General features: G+C 41.3%; 1 protein-coding gene across 1 annotated transcript; it reads right to left on the reverse strand.

Moving 5' to 3' along the window:
- Positions 1 to 71: 71 nt before the first annotated feature.
- wdfy1 (WD repeat and FYVE domain containing 1) lies at positions 72 to 15,834 on the reverse strand. Its single transcript, XM_084351286.1, has 12 exons — positions 15,609 to 15,834; positions 13,906 to 13,973; positions 13,714 to 13,787; positions 13,449 to 13,503; positions 10,267 to 10,417; positions 10,054 to 10,166; positions 6,079 to 6,205; positions 5,231 to 5,336; positions 4,745 to 4,846; positions 4,526 to 4,656; positions 4,295 to 4,403; positions 72 to 2,526 (listed from the first exon to the last, which is right to left on the reverse strand). The coding sequence occupies exons 1-12, from the start codon at positions 15,743 to 15,745 to the stop codon at positions 2,467 to 2,469; spliced, it is 1,233 nt and encodes a 410-aa protein (XP_084207412.1). The 5' UTR covers positions 15,746 to 15,834; the 3' UTR covers positions 72 to 2,466.
- Positions 15,835 to 16,762: the final 928 nt, after the last annotated feature.

Raw genomic sequence — 16,762 nt, forward strand, 5'->3', positions numbered from 1 at the left:
ACATGTTCTAGTTTGTTATTACGAGGAAATAAAGACTACTACATGGGCACAAAGAAAAGTAAACCACCATGTACAATGATAACAGATAAATACTTTACTACAAATATAAATATACACTACATGATCAAAAAACTGGAATGTGACTACATTTTGAGATCAGGAATTCCACATTATAATGCTCATTTTTTCACTTACAGTAAGGCAAGCGTTAGTCTAACATTAGAAGATTACGAGCCGCTATTTACAAGGACGCTACATCGAATCCAGCTCCCAGATCTGAACTTACAAAAATGTTCTGTTTAATTCAAAGACAAAAGACCACGAGTTGTGCAATACAGTGCAGTGGTATGCGTTAGCGTTATGAGACATCCTTGATGCACACGTGTGGGGAAAGTAGGAGAGCTCAGAACAGGATTTGTTAAAAACAGGATGAAAAGGAAGAGCAAACATCCAGAGCTTTCTAAAGAGGTGAGTGCATGAGTGAACGATGGTGAGTGAACAGTCGTAAGCACTGATAAACCACTAAAAAGGCTTTGTGAGCGTGTCCTTCTCTCTTTAAGGCTTTTGAAGGAACACATGCAGCCCTGATCTGACCTGTGATTCAGCTGGGGAAGATTCAACATGCCAGCACTGAGTGCTACAATAAGTTTGGAGTACCTGTCCAGTTCATAAGTGCCTCTCTGGTGGGAGGGAAATCCAATTTTGCATCATAAAGAATTTACAAATATTTATATTTTTGGAATTAAGAGATGAAAAGTAATTCTCATGAGGTATTAGAATATTGGGCTTCCACCATTAGTGCCATGTGGTATCTACCTACACAATTAAAAGTTCACAAGACAAAGAAAATTCAGTCATTATTTACTCCCACCCATGTCCATGCAAAGTGTTCTCTGCGGTGTTCTCCTGAATGACTGCAGTAGATGGAGACTTGTTTTAAAATGTAAAAAATAATCTAAAAAAGACATGAAATGGCTAAATACAGCTCGCCCAGCTCGCCCCAAGTCTCCAGAAGCCCTGAGATCTCAAACCGATTTGAAAAGACATCATTTACGCCCTCTCGTGCACCAGCTTCAGACAGGCTGCACGCTAATGCTTGTAGCTTAGCAGCTACAGTGAAGATTCTGGCTTTAAAAAGGGGTGAAAATAATGTCTATTCAAATCAATTTCAGATCTTGTGGCTTCTGGGGACTGGGACTACATCAGATGAGCTATAAGGAGCCTTTTAAACATGTCCCCATCTACTTCAGTTGTTTAGGATAATGCTGCAATGCTGTTTTGCTGTGAAGCTCCAGAAATGTTTTGTCACTACAAAACCTCACCCGATTTTCCCTCGGCACGGGGGTGAGTAGATAACGACAGAACTTTCATTTTTGGGCGCAGTTTTCCTTGAATATGTAGGAGGTGGTGATGCTGTGCTATTTTCTGAAAGTCACACCAATTAAATCTGGAGTTGTTTTAGGGCTGGTACACCTCAGGATGGCTGTGACAGGATGGTTGATGCTGCCTCTGTCAGTGCATGTCACAATGGCAACATATTAAATTTTCCCATGGGTCACCTGGCTGGGTGGGCGCTGTCATGCAGACATCTGACGAGTACATTAAATTTCTATGGCAGCATCTTTGTGTGTATCAAGAGATCTATTGAGGGAAGAGACCATTCATTTTTTTACCACCCTTCAGTGATAACACATCAATAATGGTTACGACTGACATGAAGAGCCCCCGCCCAGTGACAACCGACTGATGTAAAACCTCCTGAGAGTGATTTAAGGCCAACTAGTGAAAGAAAAAAATAGCGCAAACGAGGAAAAAAGCTGATCGCTTCGATCAGTGAGAGTTAATTCAAGCAACTATCTACTATACACATGATGCAGGGGTATATACAGATGTTCAGGGTTGTTTGTACATGTTTCAGTGACTGAGTAATATGCAGTTAGTGGGCCACAGTAATAATCAAGCTAGTGTATGTTTGTACAGGGATGGCAGGTCAGCGATATAGTGAAACCTATCTTTTCAGTGCGAGGCTAATTCAAAAATGACCTTTGTCAAAAGAAGCATTGGAAGTATTTATATCATGTAAACACTAATATCAATACCATTCCTCCCATAGGAGGAATCATTACGATACATGCACACATGTACACACACACCATTGTGCTTAGGGTTCTGTTTCGGATCAGAGCAAAAAGTCAAAAAGCAGTCACACACACCTTGATGGAGGACTGACAGTTGGTAAAATTAAAGATGAATTTGTTATGAGAGGCAAAGGAAATGTGGAGGTCTGCAATAACAACACACTCACACTCTCTCACACACACACACACACACACACATTCGGACACATTCACCAGGGGGCAGGCCTGGTTCTAGCTGAAGATCCCAGGCATGATGAAGAGATATACTGTACAGAGGGGTTTCCATGACACTGGAAGAGTGGGCGGAGCATGTAGTGGCCTAGGCCAATCAGCGGGAAGAGAAGCCTGTTGCTAAGCTACAGCCAACCACCTGCGTCATATCCCAGATCTGTGGAGACAAACAGCCAATAAGAATGACAGAAAGTGCAAAGCTGCATCATTACTGAAACAGTTTCTGTTACTGCCTCAATACTTACAGGATGCTGTCAAGACATCAATGTGCTCGATTCAAAGTATTTACTCTTAATTAACACCAGACTACACAATGGAATAGAATAAAAATGGAATAGAGATGTGAAATAAAGGCAGCAACGAAAATGTGATTTGAACACAAAAGTCTCTACTTCTGAAATTAAGAGTAAGATATCCCCAAAATCTCGTGTTTGAATCTATTAACCTAATAAATTAAAAAAGTTGCCATTTTTTGTTTGTAGTTTGCTTCTTTATGGAGAACACACTCTGTGGTCTACTTGAATTAACTGTAACAAATCCCAACGACGACACGTTTTCAAAAATGGCAGAAAAATTAAAAATGTCCTCTCAAACCATTTTGGCAGCATTATCCATCTTTCTGCATCGATCAGCCACAACATTAAAACCACTGATGTGACCACACGTGAAGTTCATAACTGTGATCATCTTGTTACAATGCATTGTTCAGTTGGGAAAACCTTGGGTCGTGGCATTCATGCCGATGCCACCTGACACGCACAACCCACCTAAACTTTGTCGCAAACCAAGTAGGCCCCCTCATGGTAACAGTACTCTCTGATGGCAGGGACCCTCCCCAGCAGGACAATGAGCCCTACCACTGCAAAAACTGCTCATGAATGACCCAAGGAATGTGACAAAAAGCTCAAGATGTCAACCCAGCCTCCAAATTCCCCAGATCTCAGCCGGATCAGGCATCTGTGGGACATCCTGGAACAAGTCCAACCGATGGAGGCCTCATGTTGCAACCCCCCAGGACTCAAAGGATCTGTCAGGAGTGCAAGTGGTTCCTGGCACCACAGGACACCCCCAGAAGTCCTGTGTCCATGACCCGATGGGTCAGAGCCAAGTCCTATGCACACCTTGTGCTCTTTGTCAAGTTCATCGAGCCATTCCTGAGCAGCTGTTGCAGTGTGGCAGAATTGTCCTGCTGTGAGGGTCACTGCCGTCGGGGGCGAGAACCGTTGCTAATGGGGGGCCTGTGCTTGGTCTGCAGCAGTGTTTGTGTGGGTGATGTTTGTCAGGTGGCGTTGACATGAATGCCAGGACCCAAGGTTTCCCATCCAAACAATGCGAGATGATCAAAGTTATTACCTTCACGTGTCAGTGGTTTTAATGTTGTGGCTGATTGGTGTATGTGCCAGGAACTTACACTTCCCTGCAGCTTTATAGACTTCTGGTGCCTGAGTAACATTAGTGTCACCTCACAGACGGACAGAGGAGGAGTAGATGATGCTGCAGCAGTGGTTTGAGTCTACAGGAAAGTTTTGCTACTTTGTTCACTCTTTGAACATTTGTCACGACTTGAGCACGATGTAACAAAATGAATTCAAGTTTTTTATCACAAATGACAAGAGGAGAACTGACAGTCCACCCAATCAGGTTCCTGCCAAGTGAAGCAAATCTACCAGCCCTGTGGTGGCTGGTTCTAATATTGTGCCTTGGGTTAAATACCATATATTACTTTTAAATCAACAGAATTAGTCATCATAAGACTTTGAGTTAAGATCATTTTTTAGGTTTTAGGACTGCCTGCATTCACGCTAATTTTAACCAGGAATCTGAGATAACAGAAGCAAAAAAATGATAGTGATTTAATTAGTTTTGTATTTGACAAAGCCTGAATACACGCATGAATTAGCTGGTTTCAAAGAACTGTTGTTTACCTTAACAATGCGGTCGCTTCCACAAGTGACCATCAGGCCTCTGGATGGGTCCATGTCCATGTGGGCAATGTTGTGTTTCCCCTCGTGGAACGTGGCCAGTGCTGTTCGACTGCAACACACACACACACACACACACACAAACAGCTTTTAATCAGATTTGCCCTCAGTACACTGAAAATCTGGGTAAAATGTGACCAATTGCATCAACATTTAGAGAAGCCTTTGACTCACTCTTCTTCTTTGATGGTATCAAAGCAGGCATCACAAACCCGCACAGGGAACTCAAAGCCCATGATCGGGTATGTGGAGCGTTTAGAACTACATTTTCCACAAACAGCCTGGCCACACTTCCTGCAGTGGTGCTGCACAAAGAAAAAACAAACAGTATATTAGCATGACTGATGGGCTGAGGGACTCGAACTGGGGAGGACACTATCCAGACTCTCCTACCTGTCTGAGGCCCAGGGTCTTCGTGTCCCACATCTGCTTGATGTTCCAAAAGAAAGGCTGCTCACACTTCTGACAGGAGTCGCTGTCTAACCACTGGGGCGCCTGCAGAGACACATGCAATTGGAGGCTACTGTTAAACACACAAAACACTTAATCAATTACAACTAGCTCCCTACACTAATATACTACACCTTCTACACCGTGCTGCTTCGACCATTATACTGAATGAGCAGTGAGCGCTCTGACTTATTGTCAATTAGCAATGAAGAATGACAAAAGCTGCATCATCACTAGAGTACAGAGATCAGTCCATTTAAATCTAATGAGACACCATTATTTGTTTTTCACACCCTCTGCTATGAGAAAAACGGGAACTCAAAACTAGATAACCATAAAATAGTCCAACCCCAAGTCTGCTTTTTACCAAAGTCTGAGATTAATGTTTGGTTATAACCTTTAGCAGGCAGTTATAAACATGATGCAAACCTCTTCTCTCTGTGCGTCCATGTTCCACACTGCAATGCCTCCGTCGGCTGAGCACGACAACAACTGCCTGGTCAGCTGGAGGTACCGCAAGGCCTGGACACGCTCGCTGAGGGAGACATCGGACACAATGAAAGGGAAGAATGATTTAAATCTTAGATTTGAGTGAAACCTAAGTAAAATCCTAATGCTAGGAGAAATGCTACATGCAATGATCAATTTTGAGATTTTGTCTTCGTTCAGATAAGAGGCAACAGTGTCCAAGATACTCACTGAGGTGCTCTTTAATTAGATGGACTCATTTGCACATTCAAACATAAAATAGCAGCAAACTTGTAGTACCAAAAATTATTGTCCTAATGCAAGTAATCACCACACCATTTTTTTGTCTAAAACTGCATGAAATGTATACATCTTTATAGGCCATTTTCTCGAAACAAGTTTTTTCTCATACTGGAGGGGGAGAGTAGTGATAAGGACACCAAAAATGCTTGAAAAGAGATGAAAACTTGTTCAGCATAGGATTAAGGACCTGTCCAAAATACAACAGCATTATAACTCTCACATAATGGGTGTCTGAGAGACAAACCTCTGTAAATCCTGCTAGGGTGTGACAGGATCCACAGAGGCTTGCTCCTGCACACATCAGTGGACCGAGGTTTTGTTGATGACTCCTGTCACGGGGGGAGGTGGACCAGGAGGTGGTGAAATATGTATGATAATCAAGAAGTGGAGATAAACACAGTGCCTGGGGACATCTGTTGCTGACCCCACCTCTTCATTGATTCCATTTTAAGCCCCCCAAACCCTGACAAACACAGAGGAGGTAATGCGAACACTGGCGGACTTACTGGTGTCCCTGCAACAGTAACGTTCGTCCTTTGCGGCCCCCGATGTCCCACATGATGACGCTGTGGTCAGAGGCCCCGGAGAAAAGCAGCCTCTGGACAGGATCCCACCACAGGGTCCCTATACTGCCTGGAGGGGACAGAGGGACGAGAGAAAAACAAGTTTAGGGACAGTGTTGTGGTCTGACCTGTTGGCACCATCTGCTGCCTGCTGGGAGAACTACAGGAAGTTGCGACCAAACACCTTAAACCTGGAAGCTGACTGCAGCTGGAGAATCACCTCTTTAAGGCATAAATCTACCCATTTTTGAAAGAGTCCTTTTTTTTTTCCATTGCTGTCCTCCATACTGATCGAGATCTCATCATTTGCTTCAGTATAGGGCTTCCCTAAGCCTTGCTTAGAGAGTTTGGCTTTCCTCTCTGCTACAACACTAGGACCTTAACATAGTTATTACATCCTAAAGGGGACCCATCATGCTCATTTTCAGGTTCATAATTTTGTTTTGGGTTACTACTAGAATGGGTTTGAATGATTTAATGCTTCATTAGAAAAGAGATTTCAGCGCCGTGCAATTGTTGTTGTTACCAACTTCTAATAATAGAAACTTTTATCATTAAACTAAATCCACAAAATAATCATAATTCTGTGTATTAGAATGAGCTGCTAGAAACTAGCCTGTAAAGCTAGCTAGAATAATTTTGACTTATCTGTGTATCTTATTTCTTATTTCTATTCTACATCTGTTGGTTTTTATTTCCCACTCGCTTTAGCAGTGTAAACATGTTTTCCATGCCAGTACAGTCAATTTGAATTGAATCGACGCAAACAAATAACTGAGAAATCTGTTGGTTATCTCCTTGCTCGTAAGCTTAGTTGCTGAATTGACGCAGCCATGCTCATTGTTACTGACACTCCTAACCAAGTGAACCAAACTGGCTATCTGTGACCGTCACTGGTAGAAAGTAACAAACTGGAGGTATTTGTACATTACCTATAATTATTTCTATTTCAGTGTGTGAAACATAGTACTTCCTCTTTCACTACGATCTTATCACTCTTTCACTACAAAAAACAGACAATTTTCTTCGTAGATAAAGATCATAATAAAGTGATGATCAACAGTGCGAGGGAAGTGAAAAATCAAACATTTGCATTCAGGAAAGAAGAAAAAACATAAATGTGTACTGGACTTGCATTTTAATGACAATCCGTTATATTCATATTTAAGCTCAATCCTGACACAAGTTGCAAGTTTAAGAAATAAGATACACAGATCAAAAGCTGCCGCCACTGGTCTGATATAGGGTGGCCACGGACAGATTCGACTAATAACCACACCAAACAGACCATCTGCTCGTTCTTGTCAGAGGGTAGAGCATGTTGCTCGGGAAACACCCACGGTTCTTCTGTGTGTGGCCACAAAAACAACACACAGCTGTTGTTACATTACAGTGCACACAGTGCCCATGACTTAAAATGCTTTAAGTGTACTTCTGATGTTCTTGGTGAATCACAGATTCTCCAGACAAGCCAACTTGCAAATACTTAAAGTTTTCCATGTTTACAGCGAAACCTTCGGCATTCTAAGCAAAATCAACTCTGGGAGAGACAATGAAGCTCTTGAAGTTGGACCAGTACATGATGATTAATGGCCTGTGGCAGGTGGTGGTGGTGGACTGACTAGGCTAACAGTAACTGTAGCTACATGACACACAGGGCACCCACACATAAACACACACACACACTCAGAATCGTGTCATCTGACCCACTTTTAAAGCTATCTTAAGAACTTCATTTTATACACGTAGTATTGTTATAAATTATATTCAACAGTAGGAAGAAGACCACACACTGGGTTCTGCATTCATGGCCACATTATTGACAATATTTAGAGCCAATGTGGGAAAAAAAAACAGTTAGTTTCCATCAGCTGACATGTGAGGAAAACACAAGACTCATATCTGAATGCAAAACAGTGTCATAAAAACCATTAATTTCTATGTTTAATGTTGTCATAAGATGAAAACTAAGGTGTAAATTTGGCAATACGTCACTGCACCAACCATACAACCACAATAGATACATTTTAGATACAGGAGGAGGTTATTTCCTGGAGCCAGTGAAGGACAATTTAACAAAGAATTTAGGCAATTTAGGAAAAATGCATTTTTCTAACAAGGGCAAGTATAAAAACCTTGATGTGAGACTAGTGAGGTCAGGTCTGACCTTTCCATTCTGTTTTGATCAAGCTTAATTTTCTATTAAATATTTGGGTGGAACTCCGGCACAGCTTGAGCCAACACCACACCCATTAACATGTATCAACATGTATTATCAGTCTAATCAATATTAATTATCATGGGCGGATGAAAGAGAGGTTTTCTGCAGGATGTAGGGATTTGTATTTTCTACATTTTAAAAGGTAAGGCACACTGACACGCCTCTCCTAACTGGCTTACCTGTAAATGACAGGTCTGTGGTAAAAATAGGATTTTTGAGTAGTAGAGAGCATCATCTGGTCAGAAGAGTCATCCATCACACTGTTCTCAACCAGCTCATGAGCACATGTGTGATAAGTGCCCGAATGAGAACACAGGGAAGTGTTTGCTTCACACAATGACGTGTCCTAGCAGCTCATTTTTGTCGTGGGATCCATTTTACACCAAAGTACACGAACCCTTGAATGCAACACCAATATGAGTAATCAATTCACCAGTCGATGATGCATCTGTATTCAGATGGGAGTTTCCGGAAAATCCCATCTAAAAGACTTCAACAATTGTGGGGCAGCTTAATGAGCATGGAAACAACACAGTAATCACATCTCAACTCAAACAAACAGACCTGGGAATTTCAAGAGAAGTACGAGAAACGGCAAAATCCATCATCTGTAAACCCACAGGATGGGTTTTCTTATGTAAACGTGGTCACACATCCACCAATAAGAGCAGAGTAAATGTCAGTCCCAGTAAAGACTGTGGCAGTGTGAGATGTTCTATCTGACAGAGTGTATATACTCTTCCTACTCAATCCATAAGCTGTCATAGGTAACGCTTTATATTAAGGCCCTTGTAGTCAGTGCTAGTTAATAGGTAAGAAGGCCCTTATAAGAATTAGTAAAGTATTTAGATTAGTATTAGAATTTAGCGCTTGCTGGTTTCTACAGTCTTACCAACCTCAGCTTTAAGCAGTCTATTAACTGTTAGCAAGTCTCTTGTAAGTGCTTATTAATCTCTTACAATCTAATAATAAACATTTATTATGCCATTATTAACACTAATATAGTCTTCTAAATGTCAATAAAGATATATAATATCTTTTATAATACCTTATAAAAGGACTTATTACCTATTAACTAACACTTATTACAAGGAACTTAATATAAACTGTAACCCTTTATAATGCAAAAATGCACTAAACTTTTTAAGGAAACACAATCATCATGTTGGATTCAATATTGGATTCAATTAGGGCGCACTCACACTTGGCCCAGTTGCTCCATACCGAGCTAAAGCATGATTGTCCCTCCTCCCCAGTCACCCCAACCGGGCCTGAGCACGGTTACCTCTTGTACATACGTGTTCACGCTGCGTACCTGTGCTTGTGCTCGTGCATTAGCAACCGTACCGTGCCGAAGCACACCTCTTCCAACCGTGCCAGGGTCAAGAAAGTGTGCTTGAGCATGGTACAGAGCGCTCACGCTGGTGTAACAAACTGGACTTTGGGGGTCAAACGTGCTTGGGCACCATACGGATTGCCGGGTGTGAGTGCACCCTTAGTCTCTTATTTTCTTGCATCATGATGACAGTTAGAGAAATCTGGGTCATCTATTTTTCTATGAACACATATGCATATCTGGCTTCAGCATCAGAAGACAAACTATTTGTGCAGAGACCTTGTGTGATCCACCTACATTGGGAGATAGCAATAGTGCTGTGTGGACGATTCTTTATGTGTATTTAGGTGTGTGTCTTTACCTTCATGACCCTTCAGAGTAGTGATGGTGGAATACGTCTGCCTCTCCAGTTTCAGCAGCGTGATCTGCCCTGAGTAATCGCCGATAAAGGCATGCTGCGTCTCGTGATCGTATCTGAGCAGGGAGTCAGGGCTTTAACACACTCTCTGCATGTTACTACTTAGCTGATGATTGTTCCTATACACTGTACACATAGTGAGTCAATGAAGGATACTGTAGGCAGGAGGCCCAGGCGGTGAAGTAGTGTCTCCCCAGCATGCTGCCACTCTGGGTGCACATCCAGCTCACACTCTTGTCGTGGCCGGTGCTCACCACCCACTCGCTCTCCAGGGAGAACACCATATCCGACACGCGGTTTTGGTGGGCTGCAAAACACAAACGCATCAAGTGTCATGTTAGATGAACGTCAAGCAAGATCTTATCTATTCCATTGGAGTTAATATCCGAGCCGTCATGGATGAGCACCATCTAAGACTAATTTGCCCTTTCCACGTGCTGATCCCATCTGCTTAGTGTCGCTGTAATCCGGACTAAGACAGGCGAATCCCTTCAAATAATTTGTATACCCATCAGTCTTAATGGTCCATCTGGGGGGGATCACTTTAACGGTGCACACTTTTGTTGTATACTTTATGTATTCAATGTCTCTTGTTTTACAGACAGCAGGGTGTTAACCCCTTTTGAAACTCCATATTGTGTAGACATCTGGCCAACAGCTTTATTGATGTAACATAAAATGTATTGCCGAAATCTGGCTGATAGTAACAGTATGTGCTGATCTGCTATTAATGTATACAATATATCTAAAACTGCAATCATAGATTTGAATGCCCTTGTTTTGGCATTAGTAAGAAATATTCAGCCACACTTCAGTTTAAAGCTCCATTAATTGATTTTCTGGGCACAACAAGCTGTGAACACAACACAGACTTACAGAATTATCATCTGATGAAGTTGATGCGGCTAAAAGTCTTGCATATACACAGCAACATTCACAAATTTGAGAGTTGTGCGTTCTGGCTACCCCATGAATAGAAATCCAACACTAAAGCTCTGTTTTGGTCTCCACAAACTTTGTTTTCACCAGCTAGATACTTGCTTTGTCTACATGTCGATCAGTGTCAGGCAAGTAGAATGAGATAATGAAAGTAGTGAGACTGAACCAGAACAGTTTAGTTGCGAGTAATAAAGAAACAAATCAATGAGCTTAAAGATGCTAAAATGTGCTGTAAAGTGGAGGAAAGTGCAGCTGTGGTTATTTCATCACAAAAGCATGCTGTTCAGTCAGTACAGCATTGTCAAATATCAAATGGGTTTCATGGATAAGCGGGGAAAACATTGTTCTCAAAAACCTTTTTTTATGACTTCAAAGCTGCTTAAAGGAAATAATTTACAGGGAAATAGACTAAACTCATTGCTGCACAGTGTAACAAATGCTACATGCTATCTGGACAGGCCTTTTGACTGTGTAGCACTTCACTGATAAGTGCGCGATTGGATAAATAAAGTTATGAGGGCTCATTGTACAACAAAGCATCTCTGATAAATGAAGCACAGAGGAATCATTTCTTTCTTCTTCAAGTGTACAAGACTGTTAGTGGCAAACTACACATACTTTCCATTTAACCCTGCACTATTTTTGATCAATGAGAAATTCTTCTCATATTTGTATTGCCTCATGACCAAACCATGACTGTCCATGGCTCTGAGCGGGGGCTGAAACTTTGATCTTCCCTGTCCTCTTTCCAATTAGTGATCTTTCTCCTCAAAGATTCTTTCTTCCCGGGATTCAATGAACAGGCATTTATGAGGCATTTCGACTATATTTATCTTACTGCTGTGTTTTCTGTAACTTGCAGCAGTTCTAGGCGTCTGATGGAGCAATAGCTTTTGTCCCTTGTGCAGTGTGTGCAACAAGCCACCATGGACATGTTCTTATAATAATGCGGTACAGATTTTGCGAAGTAATTAATCTGAACAACAGAGAGGAACACGTTTTCCAAATTTGTTCTTTCATATCATTTTCTGACCAGACTAAACATGTGTAAGCTGTCTTTCATCATCAGCAATGGGCTGCCGAAAATTAAAGTCAGTCTTGCCTTGTCTGCAGCTCTGAGGAAAGCAACACTGACTGCCAAAAGGCAAATGGTAATGTTAAGCCCCACCTGTCTTTGAAGTGTATATAGACATCCTAATGCCTGTTTGTTCTGACTGTGAGTCATGTTTGAGCTGTTCTGCCTCTGCTGCTCGATTTTGCTACAAGTGGTAGAAACCAGATGGAGCATTCCAGTGCTGACGTGGTGTTCAGCCATCTAAACAGACTGGAAGTTTTTCCCCCGAACTCGATTTTCCACTGATGAGGCTAAATATCTGCGGATACGGTCACAGAAACTGTGTTCTGTACATAACCTACCAATTATGAGCGTATGACAGGAGATGAACTCAAGATGTTGGGCTGCAACTAGCAATTATTTTTATTATCGCTTGTGAGAAATTTCTCCCACAGTCCAAAGTGGTGGGATCAAGATGTCATAGTTTGTTCCACTAACGGGACAAAGTATCTTTACATTACAATGATTATATATATTAGAAATATTTTAACAACTATTAGTAATTGGGGCTGCACCAAATAGCTCAAAGCTTCATTCATAACATAAAACCCAGTATTTCTGCACAGCTGCACCGGAATATTAGGCTACATTAATATTATTATTATTATTATTATACTATTTGTAAAATTAGATTCCAGTTGTGGCTACCTAGGTTTGTTTCTGACTTTTGTGATCCGAACATTTCCAAATACTTCAGAGCACTGTAAAGTCCAAAAGCCAAACTGTATTGAAAAAAGATCAATGTAATCATTACTAAAAATTCACAACATATGTTTTCTCACATAATATTCTGCTTTATCCATATTTTTTGGCGTTCAGCCTTTCAAAAACAACATTTTCACTGCGGTCAAAAAACTATGGCGCACTGTTGCTGCACACAAACAGAGGCACCCACCTGAATTAATTTGGCGGTCTAGCAGCACTCTAAAACTGACGTGTATATAACCACAACACCAAAAAAATATATTTTAGCTCTAAAACTATTATTCAGATGTTTTTCAATGCCATTTCTATGGTACTATAATTTTGTTATAAGCCTCAGTGCTTTGTTTGGTTACATTTTTATTACATTTTCCAAATGTTCTGTTGTGATGTTATTTGAGTCCACAAAACATCACAAATGAAAAGAGGCTCAATTGTGATGTTGCAGTTTGCAATCATATGAGAAACATTTTAGCCCGTCAGTCAAACATAAACAACACAACTCTGCCTAGTCTCTCAGCTTGTTGCTAAATTGGATTTGACAGTTTGTGTGTGCGTGTGTGTGTCCTCATCATGTTCTCACCTGGATACGTTTTGACGTGGTTCATCTTGTTGAAGTCTTCAGAGATGAGAAACTCCTGAAGGCAAGCAAACATACACACAAACACATTGAAAACAAGTTTCAAATCAAATAACTGTCCTGAGCCTACAGGCACTCAGAGGAGTCCAAATATTGAAATTGTGGCCTAGTCAAACCAGATATGCAGATTTTAAAGAAACTACACTGTTTGAACAACCAAACGAGTGAACCTGGAGCAAGAATATGAAGACGAGTTAGCTTCACTCACCACAACAGCTCCATTGTCCTGGCCTATGAAGATGCGTCTGCTGTCATGGTGGTACGACATGCAAGAGCATGGAGCTAAGAAGGAGGAAGAGGCAAACGGTAGCAATGAGCCGGGAAAATGAAACAAACAAGCATATAGGGACAGACACAGTCATGACTAATTTTCCAATTGAAGCAATGCATTCTTACTTACAGGACACTGTGTGGTAGATGCTTGGCCAGTACTGACCGCTGTCTCTTTTCAGCCAAACTCGGATGGTTCTGAAGGAAAATGTCAAAATATGCAATTCAAAGCACTCTCCTATGTCTCATTCTGTAGTCTAGTACATGTGAAAAAGGTGAATTTTTGATCTAATCTTTTACTTTCGGTTTGTCTTGACCTAACACACAGTTAGACAAGTACATACTTGATGTAAAAACGGAAATACTCAATGGAAATATCCACTGAAGGGAGCCCTCATTTAGGACTGGGCTTAATCCTCGTCTGGGAAACCAGCCACAATTCTCTTTAAACACAATGCTCGATTCTGTTCATGAAACAGCAGTGAAGGCGGCAGGATGACACATTTGTCAATGGCATATTGAAATTATTTCTGTTGGTGATAAATTATTCTTGGCAGGTCACCGTTTTAGTATTATCTAACTGACAGAGCAGTCGTTCACACAGGCTTGGTAAATGTTACTGTTGAGACCACAATACAGAAGTGATGATTCAAAACCGAACCACTTTCGATACTTATCTGATCATTTTTGTTTCACTTTAAGGCATGCATTTCCCTGTCATGTTGTGTTTTTGAAAACCACGTTCAACTTCAGTAAGCCTCGGTCGACCTTTTAAGGATTCAGGTTTAAGGGTTTTACTTTTATTCCAGTAAAATGTCTGCAAATAAGTAATAATATCAAACGCAGCACCTGTCCACTTCCCTTTTGAATATAAAGTAGGTTAGATGTGTGATGGACACTGCAACACACTTCTTCAAAGCAACCAAGTTCCTTTATTTAAAGAAGGATGTTGCTTCTTCGCACTTGTTCTCAGGCAGGACAGCTTTAATGTCACTCACAGCAGAGCAGTGAATGTGATGGGCTGGTATGAGCCCGCTTACATCTTCTCTACCGCGATTATCTGGTTACTGGGCTGCTGCCTTCACGTGTTGCTGAAAATATGTTACTGGCTTGATGTTGTTAATCACCAGTGGACGCTGCAACAAAAAGGATTTTCAGCTCTACTCAAGTTATCAAGATGTGACGTTCAGGGAGCAGAAAAACGCAAAGTATAAAATCCTGCGTAGCTTAGACGTCACATATAATAAAGCAATTTGTAACTAGATAAGATGAACAAACAACCTGTGAAACCCTGAGCAGCGTTCAGTAAATAACAGAACTTTTATTACAAGGTAGAGTTAAAAGCATTTCACTAACAGCACCTGCGATCAATAAAATCTTTACAGCATACGAGCAGCACTTAAAGGCAACAGCCGCTGGTTTGAGAAAGTAATGTTTACTATGAGCAATAGCTCGGTAGCTAACTAGCTAGTTAAGTCAATATAACCTAGAGTTAATACAATGTGACACTTGCGTATAGCAAGTCGTGGGTCGTAACACTCAATGTTGCAGAATAAAAACCAAATATTATATTCCCGTTTACTAATACAGTTGGTTGTTTGTTCGCGGATACTTTATGGATATGACTCATTCTTTCTGGATTTCTAGCTAACCCCGTACCCTCCCACGCGAGCCCAAACAAATCCCTCTCAGAGTGAAAAAAACATCTTTTGTGTTGTCCTTCTTGATCCAGTGCTCCAGGAATTATGAGCGCAATGACCAGCAAATAGACCGAGCCCGCTAGCTAGTGTTACTGCTGTTAGGCTAACCGTTAGCCTGCTCGGCAGAGCTCACCTGTCCTCGCTGACCGTGATCACTCCATCTTCTTTTGGTATTAAGACGGCTTTGTTGACAGCGTCTGAGTGGCCCTCGATCTTGTTCAAAAGAATCGGTCGAGCCGTCTGGGGCCTCGAATGAATCTCCGCAGCCATGGTTTTGACTAGCCAGCAGTGTTTTCCTTCAGCTGATTTTCCTCCTCACTCGCCAGTAGAGGAGGATCAGCTGACACCATGGACGTACCCGGAGCCGCTGTCAGGATTACCGTAATGACCGTAAATTCAGACGGGGCAAGACCGAAATGGGATATGAGCGAGAATTCAGATTCATCGGATGCCATATTACCGTACCAACAAGGCGAGTGGCTCAAACGTCCCAGGGGCCACAGCAGGGCCACAAAACCCTGCACAGCACCACAGCCTGAAACTAGCAATAAGTTAAAGTAGGCTCAATGCTAATAGTAAGACATTATTATAAACAGCTGCAGGTATGATGAATACAGCAGTGTGAGATAGCCACAACTTATTATCGTGTGCAATGACATTACAAAAAAATCTGCCAGCAGTCTTCACCTCTCCTCTTAGTTTTGTTGCTAGGCTATTTACAACTTGATTGTTCTTGAGCCTAACAAGACACATAACATCACTGAAAACACCTGTGGCTGTGAGGGTATGTGGGGCTTTTAATCAGTAATAATAGCACATCATATTTATTAAGTTGATGACCTGATTCATATTTAAAATCAAAGTAGGACCTACTGAGTGTTAGTGTTTTATTGTAATGTCCTTGATGTTAGCTAATAGCTGTTGAATAAATAATGTATGAAGTGAAAGGTACAATATTTTCCACTGAATTGTAGTGGAGTAGAAGTATAAAGTATCATAAATTGGGCCTTTCACACTGCATATCCTTCGCCCTGGGCTAAGAGTTGACCCTGGGATAATTCAACCCCTTTTCAAACAAAAGATTATTAACCTAGGGTTAACTTAAGCCCAGGGCTGTATGATTCTGCTGCATTTGTACCAGCCCTAGGCAGGCTTGGGAAGTAGAGGAATACATGTAATGAGATTATGTAATCAGGATACAAGGATTACTAACAGGATTATAATTTTTTTTAAACTAAAGAATGATATACTAGTATGTAACCATGCACACAGTTTCACACACAATCA

Source organism: Pagrus pagrus (assembly GCF_965226575.1).
Source record: "Pagrus pagrus genome assembly, chromosome: 4".
Taxonomy (NCBI): Eukaryota; Metazoa; Chordata; class Actinopteri; order Spariformes; family Sparidae; genus Pagrus; species Pagrus pagrus.

Bases quoted from the DNA above. Each gene is read 5' to 3' on its own strand.
- wdfy1 (XM_084351286.1), bottom strand. From the start codon at position 15,745: ATGGCTGCGGAGATTCATTCGAGGCCCCAGACGGCTCGACCGATTCTT. The intron at 4,404-4,525 runs GTGAGTCAAAGG...TGTGTGTTGCAG, and splicing joins GATACCATCAAAGAAGAAGA to TCGAACAGCACTGGCCACGT. The intron at 2,527-4,294 runs GTAAACAACAGT...TTGTCTCCACAG, and splicing joins GAAGCGACCGCATTGTTAAG to ATCTGGGATATGACGCAGGT.